General features: G+C 45.9%; 1 protein-coding gene across 3 annotated transcripts in view; it reads right to left on the reverse strand.

Annotated features, from left to right (window-relative positions):
• LOC144611423 (glutamate receptor ionotropic, NMDA 2B-like) overlaps positions 1-20,126 on the reverse strand; it is a 349,120-nt gene that overhangs the window by 142,727 nt on the left and 186,267 nt on the right. For all 3 annotated transcript variants that reach the window (XM_078430500.1, XM_078430501.1, XM_078430499.1), the window contains one exon: positions 18,267-18,865. In XM_078430500.1, the coding sequence (XP_078286626.1) occupies positions 18,267-18,865 (599 nt within the window). The remainder of the gene's footprint in view (positions 1-18,266; positions 18,866-20,126) is intronic.

Consider the following 20,126-nt stretch of genomic DNA (forward strand, 5'->3'; position numbering starts at 1 on the left):
TTCATGCTATTAACAAGAAACCACACTTCTTCATATTCAACGGTGAAGAGCAGATTGGGAGCGTGGAACCCTGCAGTGCCTGACTCTCGTGTAGGAAGGAGCTACAGATGCTGGTTCACACCAATGGTAGACACAATCTGACACGTTAGAGGCAGGAAACATGTTCCCAATGTTGGGGGAGTCCAGAAAACAAGGGGCCACAGTTTAAGAATAAGGGGTAGGCCATTTAGAACTGAGATGAGGAAAAACTTTTTCAGTCAGAGAGTTGTGAATCTGTGGAATTCTCTGCCTCAGAAGGCAGTGGAGGCCAATTCCCTGAATGCATTCAAGAGAGAGCTGGATAGAGCTCTTAAGGATAGCGGAGTCAGGGGGTATGGGGAGAAGGCAGGAACGGGGTACTGATTGAGAATGATCAGCCATGATCACATTGAATGGCGATGCTGGCTCGAAGGGCCGAATGGCCTCCTCCTGCACCTATTGTCTATTGTCTATTGTCTATTGAATGGGTGACGTTACAGGTCGAGACCCTTCTTCAGACTGTCGGTAGGAACTGCAGATGCTGGTTTATTTCGAAGATAGACACAAAATGCTGGAGTAACTCAGCGGGACAGACGTTATCTCTGGATAGAAGGAGTGGGTGACGTTTCGTGTCGAGACCCTTCTTCTTCGGAAGGGTCTCGACCCGAAACGTCACCCATTCCTTCTATCCAGAGATACTGCCTGTCCCGCTGAGTTACTCCAACTTTTTGTGTCTATGTCTAGATGTCTTTACTGACCAGGATCTCACCCTGACTTTGTATTGGATTGAAGTTGCTGGATTTGCACATCAGATGCCTCGAACCCAATGGGAAATATGAGGCCGAGCAGCCGACTGCTTAATATTGCAACGTGGTCGACCAGGCTCAAAGGGGAAAGCACTTATGTTGTTCAATCTCATTCCTGCAACAAATATATTTTTGTTACAGGCAATCAATTACGAGTAGAAATTTATCCTCGTCTATTTGCTGCAACACTGGGCAGCAGATGTACGGTGCATTATGCTTACAGTATGCTTACAGGGGCGGCGCAGTGGTGCAGCGGTAGAGTTGCTGCCTTACAGCGCCAGAGACCCAGGTTTGATCCTGACTACGGTTGCTGTCTGTATGGAGTTTGCACGTTCTCCCCGTGACCGCATGGGTTTTCCCCGGGTGCTCCCACACAAAGATGTCCAGGTTTGTAGGTTAATTGGCTTCAGTAATATTATAAATTGTCCCTAGCGTGCAGTATAGTGCTAGCGTACGGGGTGATCGCTGGTCGGCGCGGACTCGGTGGACCGAAGGGCCTGTTTTCGCACTGTATCTCTAAAGTCTAAAGGAGAAACGTAAGAGTCATCTAGCACAGAAACAGGCCACTCAGCCCATCATGTCCATGCCGGCCATCTTGCCTGCCTACACTGATCTCATTTGCCTGCATTATAACCGTGTCCCACACCTTGCCCCGAGCATCTCCAGAGATGCTGCCAGGCCCGCTGACCGCATCCCACACCGTGTCTATACAAGTGCCTCTCTCAACACCTCAATGAATGTGGCGACACGGTGGCGCAGCGGTAGAGTTGCTGCCTTACAGCGAATGCAACGTCGTCAGAGACTCAGGTTCGATCCTGACTACGGGCGCCGTCTGTACGGAGTTTGTACGTTCTCCCCGTGACCTGCGAGGGTTTTCTCCGAGATCTTCGGTTTCCTCCCACACTCCAAAGACGTACAGGTATGTAGGTTAATTGGCTGGGCAAATGTAAAAATTGTCCCCGGTGTGTGTAGGATAGTGTTAATGAGCGGGGATCGCTGGGCGGCGCGGACTCGGTGGGCCGAAGGGCCTGTTTCCACGCTGTATCTCTAAATCTAAAAAAAAAATCTGCCTCCACCATCTCCTCTGGCACAGATACCAACCATTGAGCATTCAAAATCTTCTCAGATTCAGAATCCTCTCAGATCCCCTTAAACTTCTCTCTCTCTCTCTCTCTCTCTCTCTCTCTCTCTCTCTCTCTCTCTCTCTCTCTCTCTCTCTCTCTCTCTCTCTCTCTCCCTCCCCCTCCCTCTCTCTCTCTCTCTCTCTCTCTCTCTCTCTCTCTCTCTCTCTCCCTCTCTCTCTCTCTCTCTCTCTCTCTCTCTCTCTCTCTCTCTCTCTCTCTCTCTCTCTCTCTCTCTCCATAAACGTAGGTCCTCTTGTTCTTGGCATTCCCATCATGGCAAAAGATTCTGACATTAAGCAGGTTTCGAACCTGTGCAATTTTACATTTTTTTTAAATTACTTTCTTTGCTTTTCCTTCCATCCTCAAGTTTCTGGTCATAATCCATTCCTGCTTGCTTTGTTCATCGATCATCGCCGTGACTGAGTCCTTCTCCTTCCGTGTCATTGCTTGTCTTCTCTCACTATTTTCTAATCCCATAGGTTCGGGAGATCAGTCTCACAATTCATGGTAAGGTTGTCATAGACCTCGAACCCATATTGTTCACGCTGAAAGGAATAGAAAAATTTCTATCCACCAGCACCTGAAATAATCTGTTCCAGTATAATCGACCCAACTGCACAGTAAGACTTAGTGAGGCAAGAGGATGCACTCACCAATATGATACGCGTATAAAGGATACAAGGTGCGTTCGGGTGATATATTGCCAGCAGACACTGCAGTTATAGGTGCAGTGGAATAAAACAAAGTCATGCAGCAAGGCTACAGAGTGAGGGAACAGGCATAACTGCAAAGGGATAAGATTTGTGCGGCACGGTGGCGCAGCGGTAGAGTTGCTGCCTTACAGCGAATGCAGCGCCAGAGACTCAGGTTCGATCCTGACTACGGGCGCCGTCTGTACGGAGTTTGTACGTTCTCCCCGTGACCTGCGTGGGTTTTCTCTGAGATCTTCGGTTTCCTCCCACACTCCAAAGAAGTACAGGTATGTAGGTTAATTGACTGGGTAAATGCAAAAATTGTCCCTAGTGTGTGTAGGATAGTGTGAATGTGCGGGGATCGCTGGGCGGCGCGGACTCGGTGGGCCGAAGGGCCTGTTTCCGCGCAGTATCTCTAAATCTAAAAAAAATCTAAAACAACCTGCGTGGGTTTTCTCCAAGATTTTTAGTTTCCTCCCATATTCCAAAGACGTGCAAGTTTGTAGGTCAATTGGCTTGGAATAAATGTAAAATTTGTCCCTAGTGGGTATAGCGCAGTGTTAGTGTGCAGGGATCGCTGGTCGGCGCGGACCCGGTGGGCCGAAAGGGCCTGTTTCCATGCTGTATCACTAAACTAAATTAATCACTCAATATTTACATCACAATTACAGGTCATTCAGCCCAACATATCCATGCTGGCCATCCACCACCAATCCAGAGCTCTCCTTCACCTCCCATTTCCAGCTAAAGATTTATCTTCAACATCCTTCCATTTCTGTACACATTGGCCCCAGGAATAATATTCATAAGATATAGAAGCAGAATTAGGCCATTTTGTCCATCTACACGGACTTCCTGTCACCGCGTGTGTTTTCTCCGGGTGCTCCGGTTTCCTCCCGCATCCCAAAGACGTGCGGTTTTACAGGTTCATAGTTCATAAGTTCTAGGAGCAGAATTAGGCCATTCGGCCCATCTAGTCTACTCCGCCATTCAATCATGGCTGATCTATCTTTCCCTCTCAACCTCATTCTTCTGCCTCCTGAACCTCTGGCTCCCATACTAATCAAGCATCTGTCCATCTTCCCCTTAAAAAATCCATTGTTTTCGCCTCCACAGCCGTCTATGGCAATGAAATCCACAGGTTCTACTTCTTATTAAGGTTGGGCAAAGCATTGAGAGTTTTTGGGTGATGTTTCAGGTTGAGGCCCGAAACGTCACCCATTCCTTCTCTCCAGAGATGCTGCCCGTCCCGTTGAGTTACTCCAGCATTTTGTGTCTATCTTGGGTGTAAGCCAGCATCCGCAGTTCTTTCCTACCCAGTGAGAGTTTTTGTTCACCTTTGGCGTATGACACACATTACTTTAGCTGAGATCTTATTAAAGTTTGGTACAGTGTCTCCACTTTCTCCCCTCGCTAGGAGCCCAGGAGATAAGGATCATCGGAGACGGAAATGCTGTTCCAAATAATTGCTTCTATTTACATCTTGACATGACAGTTTAACGGATAACGATTTTCTTACAACCTTATCCAGTAATACACCTCAAAAACAAGCCTGATTAATCGTTCTCATCGCAGAACAAAGGGTTAATTGTTCTTTTACGCCATTTATCTTCACCTGTCTCCTGGAAATCACTTAAAAATGTCTGTTTAGGTGCCCTTTTGCAGGAGCAAGTCGACCAGCGATTGTCTTTTCTCTCAGTCTGTGAGGACAGTTGTATTTGATATGCTTTCCTTATCTCTACCCTTGTCCTTCGAAAGTGCAGTGTCTCCTGAAAATAGCAGTGAGCTGCAACACTTTCTCCTTTGCAGCAAGGTCAAACTTCCCAGCATGCCTTTCGATTTTGGTCAGAGTTAACTTTCCTTTGATGTTGCCAAAGTCTATAACTTCTACTCATAGGCAGTAACGGGTCAGGCAGCATCTGTGGAAGGAATGGATAGGGAATGATTCAAGATTCAAGATTCAGTTTATTTTCACGTGTACCGATTAAGGTGCAGTGAAATTTGAGTTTGAATGGAGGAGGTGAATGAGTTTGAAGAAGGGTCCCGACCGGAAAGATTGCCTGTCTTCCCTCCACAGATGCTGCCTGACCTGCTGGGTTTAGAGTTTTAGAGTTTGGAGATAGAGCAGGGAAATAGAGACCCTTAGGCCCACCGATTCCATGCCGACCTTGATCCCCCCCCCCCCACCACTCTGGGTAAAGGACGCTGTGCGTTCACCCTATTTATTCCTCTCATGATCTTGTACACCTCTATAAGATCACCCCCTCATCCCCCTGGACCAAGGAATAAAGTTCCAGCCTGCTCAACCTGTTATCCCAATATCTCATCCACTCCCTACATATTAGGGGCAATTTTACACGGCCTAATTAAACTAAAAAGCTAGTGCAGGAAAAAAACTGCAGATGCTGGTTAAAGTCGAAGGTAGACAGAAAATGCTGGAGTAACTCAGCGGGTCAGGCAGTATCTCTGGAGAGAAGGAATGGGTGACGTTTCGGGTCGAGACCCTTCTTCAGACTGATCCCACGGTCCCACACCCTCCCCTGACATCAGTCTGAAGAAGGGTCTCGACCCGAAACGTCGCCCATTCCTTCTCTCCAGAGGTGCTGCCCGACCCGCTGAGTTACTCCAGCATTTTGTGTCTACCTTAAGCTAAAAAGCAACACGTCTTTGGGGTGTGGGAGGAAAACCCGGTGGAACCAGGAGGGAACCCACATGGTCACAGGGAGGACGTGGAAACTCCACACACACACACACACAGACAGCCACCCGAGGTCAGGATCGAACCCAGGTCTCTGGCAGAGTGAGGCAGTGGCTCTAACAGCCGTGCCACTGTGCCGCCCTGGAGGTACTCCCACACTTTGTGTTTTGCCTAATATTACCCATACCAAAGGACTAACTTCGCCTCAAAAAGATCGTCAATTCAGTCACCCTTTAAACACTGCCAGAACTCCCATATCTAAGACAGAACGGATTAGTACGGGTGTCAGGAGTTACGGGGAAAAGGCGGGAGAATGGGGTTAGGAGGGAGAGATTGAATGGCGGAGTAGACTTGATGGGCCGAATGGCCTAATTCTGCTCCCATCACTTATGAACCTATGAGCCCCCATATTTAAAAATCCCAAATCCTTCAGTCTGAGAGGCAATTTAAAGGTGTTTAATTTCTAAATCTGATCACATTCACCGCGGAGAAGGTTAAGTGTTGTTTTTACAAGAAGCTGTACTCATTGACTTTTACAGAAACGCACTTTTGAATACGATAAAGGAGAATAAGAGAGGTGTTACAATCGCACGAAACTGTGAAGGAACAGAGAGCAGAGACATTAAAGTCTACTCCTGGCAGTCACGGATCCCCAGGAGTGGAAGTCCTCTTTACATCAACAGCATTGCCCCGTTTCAAACGCAGTCCACTTTTCAGTGGTTTATAAACGACAAGAATAAACCCTTCATCCACACACAGTTCCATCACTACATTCCCACCTCTGACGCACGGGCCCCTTTGCAGGTCCCCTGGCGAGATTATCCGCTAAAACCCGTGCCTCGCCTGATTCATCTCACGTCACAGTTGCTCTGCAGGTCACGGTGACCATCTCGGAAGAGCTATCCTGGACCCAGCACGTAGATGCGATGGTGAAGAAAGGCTCACCATCACCTCTGATTAGGGTCGCCGACCGTCCTGTATTAGCCGGGACATCCCGTATTTTGGGCTAAATTGGTTTGCCCCGTACGGGACCGCACTTGTCCCGTATTAGTAGGGTTGCCAACTTCCTCACTCCCAAATAAGGGACAAAGGGTGACGTCACTGCCCCGCGCCCCACGTGACCTCACCCAGCCAGCGGCCACGTGCTCCCGCTCCACCAATGATGATTATGATGATTTTCAAGCTCCATTTGTTGTAAGTGCAGGGATCCTGACCGGACCATGAAGGTCTGTTAAACTGGTGGCGTTACGGGGTCGGCCTGGACTAGCCCTCCCCTACATCGAGAGGATCTACACGAGGCGCTGCCTCATAAAGGGTTGCAATATATGCTGCCACGTTCTCCAGTGTCACCGATAGTTTCAGGGTGTGGTATTGCCTGAGCTGGAAGTGCTCCCACCGTAATACTCTCTGTACATGTGCTGCACTGCCTCTTGCCCACGGAGCGGCATCCCGGGGCCCTGCCACAGAGCGCCCACTCTTCACTGCGATGGCAAGGCCCGGGTCGGACCCTGGGAGTCGGCTCCTTTCAACACAAAAGGGATATCTTTGTGGGATTTAAAAGGGGTCTCTGCGGTGATGCTTTTGACGTAGGGGATGGACCGGGCTGAGTCCACTCGTCACTGCAACTTTGTGAGTTCCTGCGTGTTGGAATTATAGACAATAGACAATAGACAATAGGTGCAGGAGTAGGCCATTCAGCCCTTCGAGCCAGCACCGCCATTCAATGCGATCATGGCTGATCACTCTCAATCAGTACCCCGTTCCTGCCTTCTCCCCATACCCCCTCACTCCGCTATCCTTAAGAGCTCTATCCAGCTCTCTCTTGAAAGCATCCAACGAACTGGCCTCCACTGCCTTCTGAGGCAGAGAATTCCACACCTTCACCACTCTCTGACTGAAAAAGTTCTTCCTCATCTCCGTTCTAAATGGCCTACCCCTTATTCTTAAACTGTGGCCCCTTGTTCTGGACTCCCCCAACATTGGGAACATGTTTCCTGCCTCTAATGTGTCCAATCCCCTAATTATCTTATATGTTTCAATAAGATCCCCCCTCATCCTTCTAAATTCCACGATTCGACCAGGGTGTCAGGGTGCTTTCTGTAAATGTTAGCGTATGTATTTGGCAAGAGACAGCGCTTCACATTTACAGAGAGCATGATGATGGGGGAGGGGAGGGGGACTTTAATCACTCAGCCAACTCTACATCTTGAGAGGGCAGCTGTCCACAGACCCTGCTCCTTGTAATTCTCTTGAATGCACTCATACAGCCTCTCGCAATGCAGGCTCTGGTTTAACACAGAAACACAGATCTAACTCTTGGCACTCGTTGCTAACTGGGGCACCAATTTGAAGTCCCAGTTGCTGATGCAATTGTTCCGTTTATATCTTGTGCTGTTCACTGATTTTTTAACGTTTGTTCCTGATTCTCAGCACCAGAGCCAGTTTGCTGCCCAAGAATCTAATTTAAAAATACATGAAAAGTTTATGTGACTCTCAGTCTGAAGAAGGGTCTCGACCTGAAACGTCAAACATTCCTTCTCTCCAGAGTTGCGGCCTGTCCTGCCGAATTACTCCAGCATTTTGTGCCGAAATTTGGTGTAAACCAGCATCTGCAGTTCCTTCCTACACAATGTACAGTTTATTTGGGGGGGGGGGGCAAAAAAGCACATTAATATATGCAATATTGCATACTGTGCATCATGTCTGTGCTTAACTATAATAAAGGAAAATATTTGCACCACAATATTGTTGCGAAGATAGACACAAAATGCTGGAGGAACTCAGTGGGACATGCAGCATCTCTGGTAAGAAGGAATGGTTGACATTTCAGGTCGAGACCTTCAGCAAAGTCAAGTCAAGTCAAGTCAAGTCAATTTTATTTGTATAGCACATTTAAAAACAACCCACGTTGACCAAAGTGCTGTACATCTGATTAGGTACTAAGGAAAAAAAATGAAACATACAGTAGCACGCAAACAGTTCACAGCGCCTCCTCAATGAGCCTCAAACGCTAGGGAGTAGAAATAGGTTTTGAGCCTGGACTTAAAGGAATAGACTAAGTCTACAGACTTAAGTTTAGCAACTCATTACACAGTAGAGGAACTCACTGAGGCTGTATCTTACGCCAAGGCAATATACTGCCATTGTAAAGGACTGTCCCGGGTGGCGTTGGAGAGGGGCACCCTGGGGGATTTCCGGGACCGCTGGTCACCACGGGGGATTGGATGTATCCTGGATGGGGATTGTAATACAATTGTATAATAGTTTCAATTGGTATATTTGTTTGTATAGTATTCTGGTGGTGGGTTCTGTTTTGGTTTTAATGTATTGTATATATTATTTTAATATTTGAATAAATATTTTTGATTAAAAAAAAAAAATTGTAAAGGACTGTGGGCCGTTTATAATACTAAATACTGCAGGCATAGGGGACATCGAGACAATGATCACTGTGCTGTAGGAATATATTGAGGCTTTGCAACAAATGATAAGGGAAGCTACTAAGGCTGTGTGTTATGTACAAGTAACATTACTGCAATGGTTGGTTTGGGGCATCGTAAGAGCAAGTTCACATTATAATGAATCACAATCTGAAAGAGGCGTACGGCCACTGTAGTAAAGGGAAGTACTGGAGGCATTGTACAAGACATTACTGAAGTAAGGCACCCAGTGGAGGGCAATCTAGCCCCACGTCAGCAGAATGGGTATGTACACATCAGGGAGTGTTTTAGCGATCCTATATGATACTTTAAACATTTCTTCAGTGCGCTGGGCACGACACTATCAAAATATGGAAACTGGTTTGAAGCCAATAAGTTGACGCATAAAGGAATCGTCTGGGAATATAAGAGTATCAGCCGAAGAAATTGCAAGAGTAAAACATTATATTCAGATGTCCGCCTGAATCCTCCAATTCTTCAACCTCATTAATTGCCTCGAGCCCAAATCCTCTTGCTTCCACTCACATCTACTCCCCCAATTTTGAATGTCCAGTTACCCCCAGGACCCCAATTCCCTAATCTCTCACCCAGGTCCCTCTTACTCTCCCTAAATAACAGATTCCCAGTGTTATCTCAGTGTCCCAGTGTCCACTACTCACTTTAATTTCACGTTTCATGCATTTTGTGTTTCATGACTGTTGGCAGATCAATTTCCCTCATGGGATAGAGTTCTCTCCTTTCGTGTCGTTATTCCCACTTCAAGATGCGTTCTCAGGAACACTTCCTTCATCAGCCTGCATTCCCCAAATATCCTTGACCCATATTCTCCACACTCCAGCAGCCCCAGTCCCACTTGTGCCACTTAAAGTCTCTCCCAAACCCATGGCCCCTTCCGAACCACAGCTGCTCACATCACCCCTCCCCTGACTGCCAACAACTGCTCACATCAACCTCTCTCCTAAGCCCCATTCTTTACTCACCCCCCTTCCTTTATCCTGTTTCCCATTGCTCCTTCCCATCCCCATCTCCATTAGAATTCTTTCACCATCACTCCCAATCTCCCAATCCTGTCTCACCCATACCTCACATGCTAAGGATATATTCCTGATTTCCCAATCTATCTTGATCCAGCCTCTGCACTTTTCTTCCACCTGCACTTTCTCTGTGGCTGTAACCCTGTATTCTCCACTCTATTTACTTTCTCTGTTTTTCATATTTCAGATTTTTTCATATTTCAGATACAGCGCGGAAACAGGCCTTTTCGGCCCACCAAGTCCGCGCCGCCCAGCGATCCCCGCACATTAACACTATCCTACACACACTAGGGACAATTTTTACATTTACCCAGTCAATTAACCTACATACCTTTACGTCTTTGGAGTGTGGGAGGAAACCGAAGATCTCGGAGAAAACCCACGCAGGTCACGGGGAGAACGTACAAACTCCTTACAGTACAGCACCCGTAGTCAGGATCGAACCTGAGTCTCCGGCGCTGCATTCGCTGTAAAGCAGCAACTCTACTGTTGCGCAACCTTTTGCACAACCTCATGTGTTCATGTATGATCTTATAATCTACATGCAATGTCGTATGGACAGCATGCAAAAAAAGTTTTTCACTATCGAAGGTATTTATTCACAAAAATGCTGGAGTAACTCAGCAGGTCAGGCAGCATCTCAGGAGAGAAGGAATGGGTGACGTTTCGGGTCGACACCCTTCTTCAGACTGATGTCAGGGGGGCGGGACAAAGGAAGGATATAGGTGGAGACAGGAAGATAGAGGGAGATCTGGGAAGGAGAAGGGGACGGGAGGGACAGAGGAACTATCTAAAGTTGGAGAAGTCGATGTTCATAACACTGGGCTGCAAAATGCCCAGGCGAAATATGAGGTGCTGTTCCTCCAATTTCCGGTGGGCCGAGATAAGTTTTTCACTATATCTCGGGTCAGACGACAATCATAAACCGATACCACTCCAATCTCCAGTCAGCTAATTTTATCAACATATTTCCTCAATTACCCTCTCCTCATTCCCAATCCAACTCCTGCACAGAACCCATTATTACAATTCTCTGGTCATCGTGTTCATAGGTTCTGGGAGCAAGTTAGGCCATTCGCCCCATCAAGCCTACGCCACCATTCAATCACGGCTGATCTACCTTTGCCTCTCAACCCCATTCCCCTGCCTTCTCCCCAGAACCCCTGGCACCCTCTCTAATCAATGCCAACCCCCAGCCCTCTCTCTCTCATCATAACAAGAGGAGTTGAGTATAGGAGCAAAGAGGTCCTTCTACAGTTGTACCGGGCCCTGGTGAGACCGCACCTGGAGTACTGTGTGCAGTTTTGGTCTCCAAATTTGAGGAAGGATATTCTTGCTATGGAGGGCGTGCAGCGTAGGTTCACTAGGTTAATTCCCGGAATGGCGGGACTGTCGTATGTTGAAAGGCTGGAGCGATTGGGCTTGTATACACTGGAATTTAGAAGGATGAGGGGAGATCTTATTGAAACATATAAGATAATTAGGGGATTGGACACATTAGAGGCAGATAACATGTTCCCAATGTTGGGGGAGTCCAGAACAAGGGGCCACAGTTTAAGAATAAGGGGTAGGCCATTTAGAACGGAGATGAGGAAGAACTTTTTCAGTCAGAGAGTGGTGAAGGTGTGGAATTCTCTGCCTCAGAAGGCAGTGGAGGCCAGTTCGTTGGATGCTTTCAAGAGAGAGCTGGATAGAGCTCTTAAGGATAGCGGAGTGAGGGGGTATGGGGAGAAGGCAGGAACGGGGTACTGATTGAGAGTGATCAGCCATGATCGCATTGAATGGCGGTGCTGGCTCGAAGGGCTGAATGGCCTACTCCTGCACCTATTGTCTATTGTCTATTGTCTATTGTCACAGTGAACTCTCTCTCAACCCCATTCCTTCATCACCCTTTCTCCCTGCGCCCACTTGAGCCCCCGGTTCTGAGGGCATGGGCCTCACTCTTCCTCATTGCTGCTCCTCTCAATACATAACTCCTCACCCCAGCAGCACAACACTGACAAACTGGCCCCACATCCTCTCCAACCACTGGGACTCACCAGATTTGTCTTAAGACAAATTCAGTGTGGTACATTCTTGCTTGCAGCAGCATCACATGCATATATATATTCAGACAAGCACACACACACACACACACACACACACACACACACACACACACACACACACACACACACAAAAAATTGTCCATAAATTATGCATGACAGTAAAACAGAAAAAAAAACCCGATGGCAATAACACAAGAAATGAGTGCAAAACACAATTAGAAGAAACAAAACTAGTCGAAGGACTGCGATCAAGATAGACACAAAGTGCTGGACTAACTTGGCGGGTCAGGAAGCATCTCTGGTGTAAAGGAATAGGCGACGTTTCGGGTCGAGGCTCTTCTTCATACTGGAGTCAGTCCATGGAGTGCAATTGCCTTAACCCAACACTTCCTCCTTCACAACTTTGTCACCCATATTCTTGATCTTCTGAGAACTTCCAATTTCTTTGTGCTGTTAACTTCACTTTTGCCACTGTCTTTGGAACAGAGTTCCAAATGACCTTGAAAGAAAAATATATCGTCTCACCTCTGTGCCTTCCCCATGCTGCCTTCGGCTGCTACATATTAGCGCTGTGCCGGGTGTGACCAGCAAGTAAATTAGGGTCTACCGCCTTCCCAGCAGAGTTTCATGACCTGCTCCCATTTGTCCACTTGGTCAGGCAGAACCACAAGAGAGAACTCTTGGGCTCCTTCAATAATCTTCTAAAAAGCCACATTATTAGTTGATTTTTCAGAATCTGTCTTCACCAGCAGTTGTTGGTGAAATTGTGGCTTGCTGGGCCATTTCGATACCAACCACCCTGGTTGAACGAGGGTCATGTAAAGGCTGTGTTGTCAAAGGACGGCAGCTTGCTTCACTTGAAGAAGTTAGGCAGAGTCAATTTTGTTTGACTTTGAAACTAATGACTGCTGAGTATTCCAGGTTATTTATCTTGATTTGAATTCCACAGCTGCCTTTATGGGATTTGAACTCAGGCATCAATGCAGGACCTCTTGATTACTAAAACTCAGAGCCTCAAGAATCAAAGGATGTTCCTTTAGGAAGGAGATGAGGAGGAATTTCTTTAGTCAGGGGGTGGCGAATCTGTGGAATTCATCGCCACAGAAACCTGTGGAGGCCACTTCAATGGGTGTGTTGAAGACAGAGATAGATAGATTCTTGATTTGTACGGGAGTCAGGGGTTACGGGGGGAAGGCAGGAGAATGGGGTTAGGAGGGAGAGATAGATCAGCCATGATTGAATGGCGGAGTAGACACGACGGGCCGAATGGCCTAATTCTGCTCCTGTCGCTTATGAGCTTATAAACGTAACCACTGTCTTACCGCAAGAACACCTGATGTGAGGTTATGAATGCAAGTGTACCCGGGTGCACATTGCACCTCCCAAGAGTTTGAAGAAGGGGTTTTAATCGCAGAGCATCGGAGATAGTTCCACAGCAGATACCTTCATCAAGGGCACCATTGTACATTTTTATGCATAAGGTGCGTTTGCTTGAGTTGACGCAGTTTAATACAATTATATTAAACATGCCCTTCCGAATCAGTCACCTGAACTGGACCATTTAGGCCTTGAGTTCAATATTCTACTGTCTTTGTTGGTTGTGTGCCGAGCTGTCTCTCCATTTCATTCTATGCCATTGGAAAACCATTCACGCAATCCATCTATTCATTCCTGGATCTGTAATTACTCTCTTTTTCCCCTCCGTAACAGTGCCAGCATCAATATCTTAATTGCATCAAAGAGTCTAATTCAATTGTTTTTTTGTGGCATAACGATGCCTGGATTTGATTCATGTGTAACATTATCTTATTCAGTTATAGCGCAGGGCAAACTCATCTTACCATCTGCACTGGTTATTAAAATAAAGGTAGCAAGGTTAACGTCTTGGTAAATTGCCAGTTGAATTTCAGCAGAGGAGCTCTTCGAAAGATTTTACATAGATACATACAAAATAGGTGCAGGAGTGGGCCATTCGGCCCTTCGAGCCAGCACCGCCATTCAATGTGATTGTGGCTGATCATCCACAATCAGTACCCCGTTCCTGCCTTCTCCCCATATCCATTGATTCCGCTAGCCCTAAGAGCTCTATCTAACTCTCGTTTGAATGCATCCAGTAAATCGGCCTCCACTGCCTTCGGAGGCAGAGAATCCCACAAATTCACAACTCTCTGGGTGAAAAAGTTTTTCCTCACCTCAGTTCTAAATGGCCCACCCCTTATTCTTAAACTATGGCCCCTGGTTCTGTACTCCCCCAACATCGGGAACATGTTTCCTGCATCTAGTGTGTCCAATCCCTTAATAATTTTATATGTTTCTATAAGATCCCCTCTCATCCTTCTAAACAGTGAATACAAGCCCAGTCGATCCATAATATAAGAAAATAACTGCAGATGCTGGTACAAATCGATTTATTCTCAAAATGCTGGAGTAACTCAGCAGGTCAGGCAGCATCTCGGGAGAGAAGGAATGGGTCCATTCTTTCATCATATGTCAGTCCCGCCAACCCGGGAATTAACCTCGTGAACCTACGCTGCACTCCCTCAATAGCAAGAATGTCTTTCCTCAAATTACGAGACCAAAACTGCACACAAATTACGAGACCAGCTGCGGTCTCACCAAGGCCCTGTACAACTGCAGAAGGACCTCCTTGCTCCTATACTCAAATCCTCGCGTTATGAAGGCCAACCTTCGCGTTCTTCACTGCCCGCTGTACCTGCATTTTTACTTTCAGTGACTGATGTACAAGGACACCCAGGTCTCATTGCACTTCCCCTTTTCCAAACCTGACACCATTCAGATAATAATCTACCTTCTTGGTCTTGCCACCAAAGTGGATAACCTCACATTTGTCCACATTATACTGCATCTGCCATGCATCTGCCCACTCACCCAACCTATCCAAGTCACCCTGCAGCCTCATAGCATCCTCATCGCAGTTCACACTGCCACCCAGCTTTGTGTCATCCGTAAATTTGCTAATGTTACTTTTAATTCTTTCATCTAAATCATTAATATATATTGTAAATACCTGCGGTCCCAGCACCGGGCCTTGCGGTGCCCCACTAGTCACTACCTGCCATTCTGAAAGGGACCTGTTAATTCCTACTCTTTGTTTCCAATTTTCTAACCATATCAACACCCTACCCCCAATACCATATGCTTTAATTTGGCTCACTATTCTCCTGTGTGGGACTTTATCAAAGGCTGTCTGAAAGTCCAGATACACTACATCCCTTATCCATTTTACTTGTTACAAGCTCAAAAAATTCCATAAGATTAGTCAAGCAAGATTTCCCCTTCGAAAATCCATGCTGACTTGGACTGATCCTGTAACTGCTATCCAAATGACATCTTTAATAATTGACTCCAGCATCTTCCCCACCACCGAAGTCAAGCATTTTGTGGCTTTTCTCTGTACACAAACCCAGTCTCTATCAGAGGCTTCGGGTAGTCGACTGCTGGCTTTTAAAGCAGACACTGTAGTGCGGAGTTGTAGGAAGGAACTGCAGATGCAGGTTTGAACTGAAGACAGACACAAAATGCTGGAGTAACTCAGCGGGACAGGCAGCATCTCTGGAGAGAAGGAAAAGGTGACGTTTCGGATCGAGACCGTCTGAAGAGACCAAGTCCCTGATTCGTGAAAAGGTGAAAATGTAACAACCATAAAAGTGAATAAGGTTTTTTTGTTAAATTTCCAGGATTAACAGATTATCAACAGATTATCAGGCAACTGATTCATCCCACCACAACCAGAGAGCAGTGTTGAACTACTATCTACCTCGTTGGTGAGCCTCGGACCATCCTTGATCGGACTTTGCTGGCTTTCCCTTGCACTGAACGTTATTCCCTTATCATGCATCCATGCACTGTAAATGGCTCGATTATAACCATGCACTGTCTTTCTGCTGACTGGTTAGCACGCAACAAAAGCTTTTCACTGTACCTCGGTGCACGTGACAATAAACTGAACTCAAACTCACAGGGTCTAATAACTTCATCAAATCTATGTTATGGCACATGGCTCACTTGAAGGAAGTTAATGCCCTAAACGTAGAACAAATCTTCCGACGCACCGCGTTTCTTTTAAATGTTTGCAACGCTTTAAATGTAAATATATTCCGGGGTGACCGTGCCCCCTGAATTCCCGACTATGTCTCTTGTGTCTTCAATGTCGATTTAAATATTGCAAAAGTCATCACATGTGCAGAGTTTGAAATGACAGTACCATTCGACGATACACTTGATGTAACATTCTGTTTGTTCTTACCAGACCGTAAACCACGCAATTTCATTTTTTGTACAAAAGAAAACGACTGAATATTGCCATTGTCATCTACAAAGAGCAGGATTTGCACTTAGTAAAGTATTAGCTTATTGGACCATGTCAAAACAGTGCCCCGCACAGCCATTGTTACCCGTGATGTTTTGTTATACTTTTGAGCTGCTGGGCTAAAGTTTTGATGAAATGCTATTGAGATAAAACATTTCCTCGTTCTCTCTTCACAAATTCCACTCATCATTTCAGCAAGTTTTGTTCACATTTCGGAATTGGACGTTGGCAATAATTTTCTCTTAGTGAAACTAATTGAAGCAGTTTCATCTGCATTGATAATCACCTTGCAGGAATATTAACGCGTTCAACAACAAATGGAACAAACCATAAGAAATACATTATAGCAATATTCTTCCAGAATCTGTTCTCACCAGATACAGTGATTGCTAATGACGAGTCTGCATAAGAATCTGGACACTGGAGAATGAAGTTTCAACGTCAGTTTGTAACCCTGGAAGTTTCGATAGAAGATCATAACTTGCATAGCGAAGAAAATTAGATTGGACCAAAATCACAATGTGTGTTTGACGACTGTTAAATTTGACCACATTTGCAAGGCTTCAGGGATGAAGTTACTGCTTTTAACACGTAAAACACAACTGCTTTTTTTCAAGATTCATCAGACTTATAAAAGTTATCTGATATCAATAAACAACAATGAAGAAAACTCTCTTCTCAAATAATGAGAGAATACAAAACTATGAATAGCGTGTTCTACCAGTAGTGAAGATGTATGAAATCTAGCCTCTTTATAGAGGCAATTTACAGTAGACATCAACAATTAACTGCAGTATCTCAGTATTGCTTCTGAGCTGTGCTCCCAGATAAGATATAATCTGCAACATTATCTGCAAACCATCATATTCTAAGGTTTTATGAAAACAATTATTTGGACGAGTATTTCAGTCTTGGTTATTTCATACCATTTGTGTCCTAAAGAACAAGGAAAAAATGATGTACATTCTACAACATATTTTAATAAAACCTTTTCACTTTGTGTAGTATTGGGCACAGTTCAGAGAGTGCCCAAAACAGTCCCAATGTCTCTTCCACCAGAAACGTCAAATATAAAGAAAGACTTGCAAATATAAAGAAAGACTTGCAAAAGGCTTAATGAGAACATAGCAGGTTATTAATTGAATATTGCATGAAAGGATGAGTCAGATTAGGAGGATTAATCGAGGGGGTCAATATCTGCAGTCCATTGGTACAAGATTAAATGTAATCATGTTAAACCCGAGGGCAGGATAATGTCTTTACTCGGAGAGATGTGAATCCACTACAGACAGAAGCAAAGTCAACAATGAAGATTAGATTGGATAAGTGGATGAGGGAAGGGACTGAAAAGATACAGAAACAGTTACTAAACACGATTAGAACTACTTGTTCGATGTAGGGTATGCACCGACGCAAAGTGTTTAGAATTATTACTGCAGCCAGACTGCAAATGCACATCTCCATTCTCCAACCTGTCTCAGTTGCACCATCCTTTGCGGAGATCTCAGCAGGTCTCTAGTTGAAGGAACAAGATCAATAGTGTTGGTTTCAGATAGTGGACCAAGTCAGAGGTACAAAAGTGGGCCTCAGGAGCCATTTATTTCCTTCTCGTAAAGAGACGTGGTAATAACAGGATTAGCCTTCCGTGATGGAAGATCCAGGTTGCAATACTGAGTTGTTCTCACTGGATAGACCTTATGGTGCAGTTCACCCTTAGCCGGTAGACAAGGCACCATGCACTGTGCCAGACACCCAGTGATACCCAACACCACTCATGCCGAGGGCTACCTTGCAGCTTGCTCTGCGCTACAACGTCAGTGAATAACCAGCAACACATCTCAATGCATTCCAATAAACAGACAGGTAGAGAAATTGAGAAATGTAAATACATATTTTACGCAAACATTTTATGCTGTTATATGCACGGTTCATTGGTGTTTTTTCCACACAGTGTGGACAGAGCGCTGATGTTTTTATTGCACAATGACTCCGATATATGCTGTATGTATATATATGTGTATATATATATTGTGCCAAGGTGCAATTCGACGGTGAGAGGTTGAACCTGTGCCTTACCTGTGCAAAGTGTTTGATTGATGAGCCCTTCGTTCCTGCACGCTGTAGCAGCTGGTTTTGGGTTCCATGATCTCCCGGCGCTCGTCCAACATGCTCGAAGCCGCCGTGGTGATGATGGCGACGCCGTCCCTGACCCGGGCCGCGAGCCCGTAATCCCACTCGTCGTGGGAGACAGAAATTAATCCCGTTGGGAACTCCGGCGGGATGATGTCGGTATTCCCAGTTACGGTGCTCGGCACAATCCAGATGTAACCGTAGCCCGTCAGGCCGACGGACTCGGCCACTTGGTAAATGTAAGTGGCCTCATCCTTAGTGCAAAACAGGAGGATGACCGGGCTCTGGAGCTTCTTCAGCTGGTTCTGGATCTTGGACTCGCCGTCATCCATCGAAATGTCGAGAGACATGACCTCCTCCATCTCCCAGCCGACAAAGCTGTTCTCAATGGTGCTTCGAATCTTATTGATAAATTCCTGGTACCCCGGGAAATAACTTGTTACAATGGAAAAAATATACCAGTCGTACTCCTCCATAACGTTCAGCATTACTGAGGCTTGCTGCTCAATGGACGGGCCAAATTGGAAGAACATCGATGAGTCGTCCTACAACACAAACCACAGCAGAGTTATTGCAACAAACTGGTCTCTCTCTCTGCACAACATTAATCAATTGTCTTCTGTTACACCAGGTCATTTTCTAACCTCATCATACGGTCATAAGTGATAGGATCAGAATTAGGCCATTCGGCCCATCAAGTCTAATCTGCCTTTCAATCATGGCTGATCTATCTCTCCCTCCCAACCGCATTCTCCTGCCTTCTCCCCATCACCCCTGACACCCGTACTAATCAAGAATCTATCTGTCTCTGTCTTAAAAATATCCATTGTTTGGCCTCCACAGCCGTCTGTGGCAAAGAATTTCACAGATTCACCACCTACTGACTAAAGAAATTCCTCCTCATCTCCTTCCTAAAGGAACGTCCTTTAATTCTGAGGCTGCAACCTCTAGTCCTAGACTCTCCCACTAGTGGAAACATCCTCTCCACACCCACTCTATCCAAGCCTTTCACTATTCGGTACGTTTCAATAAGGTCCCCCCCTCCCCCTCATTCTTCGAAACTCTAGCAAGTACAGGCCCAGTGCCATTGACCCACTCATTCCTGGGATCATTTTTGTAAACCTCCTCTGGACCCTCTCCTGGGTCAGCACAATGTTCCTCAGATATGGTGCCCAAAATTGCTCGCAATACTCCAAATGCGGCCTGACTAGCATCTTATAGAGCCTCAGCATTACATCCCTGGCTTTGTATGCTAGCCCTCCCGAAATAATAATGCAAAATAAATTGCGAAATGCTGAATGAAATGCGAAATGCTAAATAAATAAATGAAATCATTGCCTTTGATTTTTCAATACCCCCCCATTTCCTTTGGTCCCTCTCTACTAGCAATAATCACTTAGCCGTTGAGCCTTTAATGTCTTCACCAATTGATTGTTTGAAAGATGCAGCTTTGAAACGGGCCCTTCAGCCCATCGGGTCTACGCCAACCATCTGTGCACACTAGTTCTATATCACGTTCACGTCCACTCCTTGCACACTAGGGGAAATGTACAGAGGCCAATTGATGGGAGACTTGTGTGTGCATTGGGATGGGGTGTGGAGGGAAAGAGAGGGGGAAGGGTGGGGGGGGGGTTACCAATGTTCATACCATTGGGTTGAAGCTACCCAAGTCGAACATGAAATGCAGTTCCTCCAGTTTGTGCATGGCCTCACTCTGGCATAGAAGGAGACCAAGGACAGAAAGGTCAGTGTGGGAATAGGAAAGGTAGTGGAAATGGCTAGCAACCTAGTGATCTTGGCAGACCG

Source organism: Rhinoraja longicauda, chromosome 40 (genome assembly GCF_053455715.1).
Source record: "Rhinoraja longicauda isolate Sanriku21f chromosome 40, sRhiLon1.1, whole genome shotgun sequence".
In the NCBI taxonomy this organism is placed as follows: domain Eukaryota; kingdom Metazoa; phylum Chordata; class Chondrichthyes; order Rajiformes; family Arhynchobatidae; genus Rhinoraja; species Rhinoraja longicauda.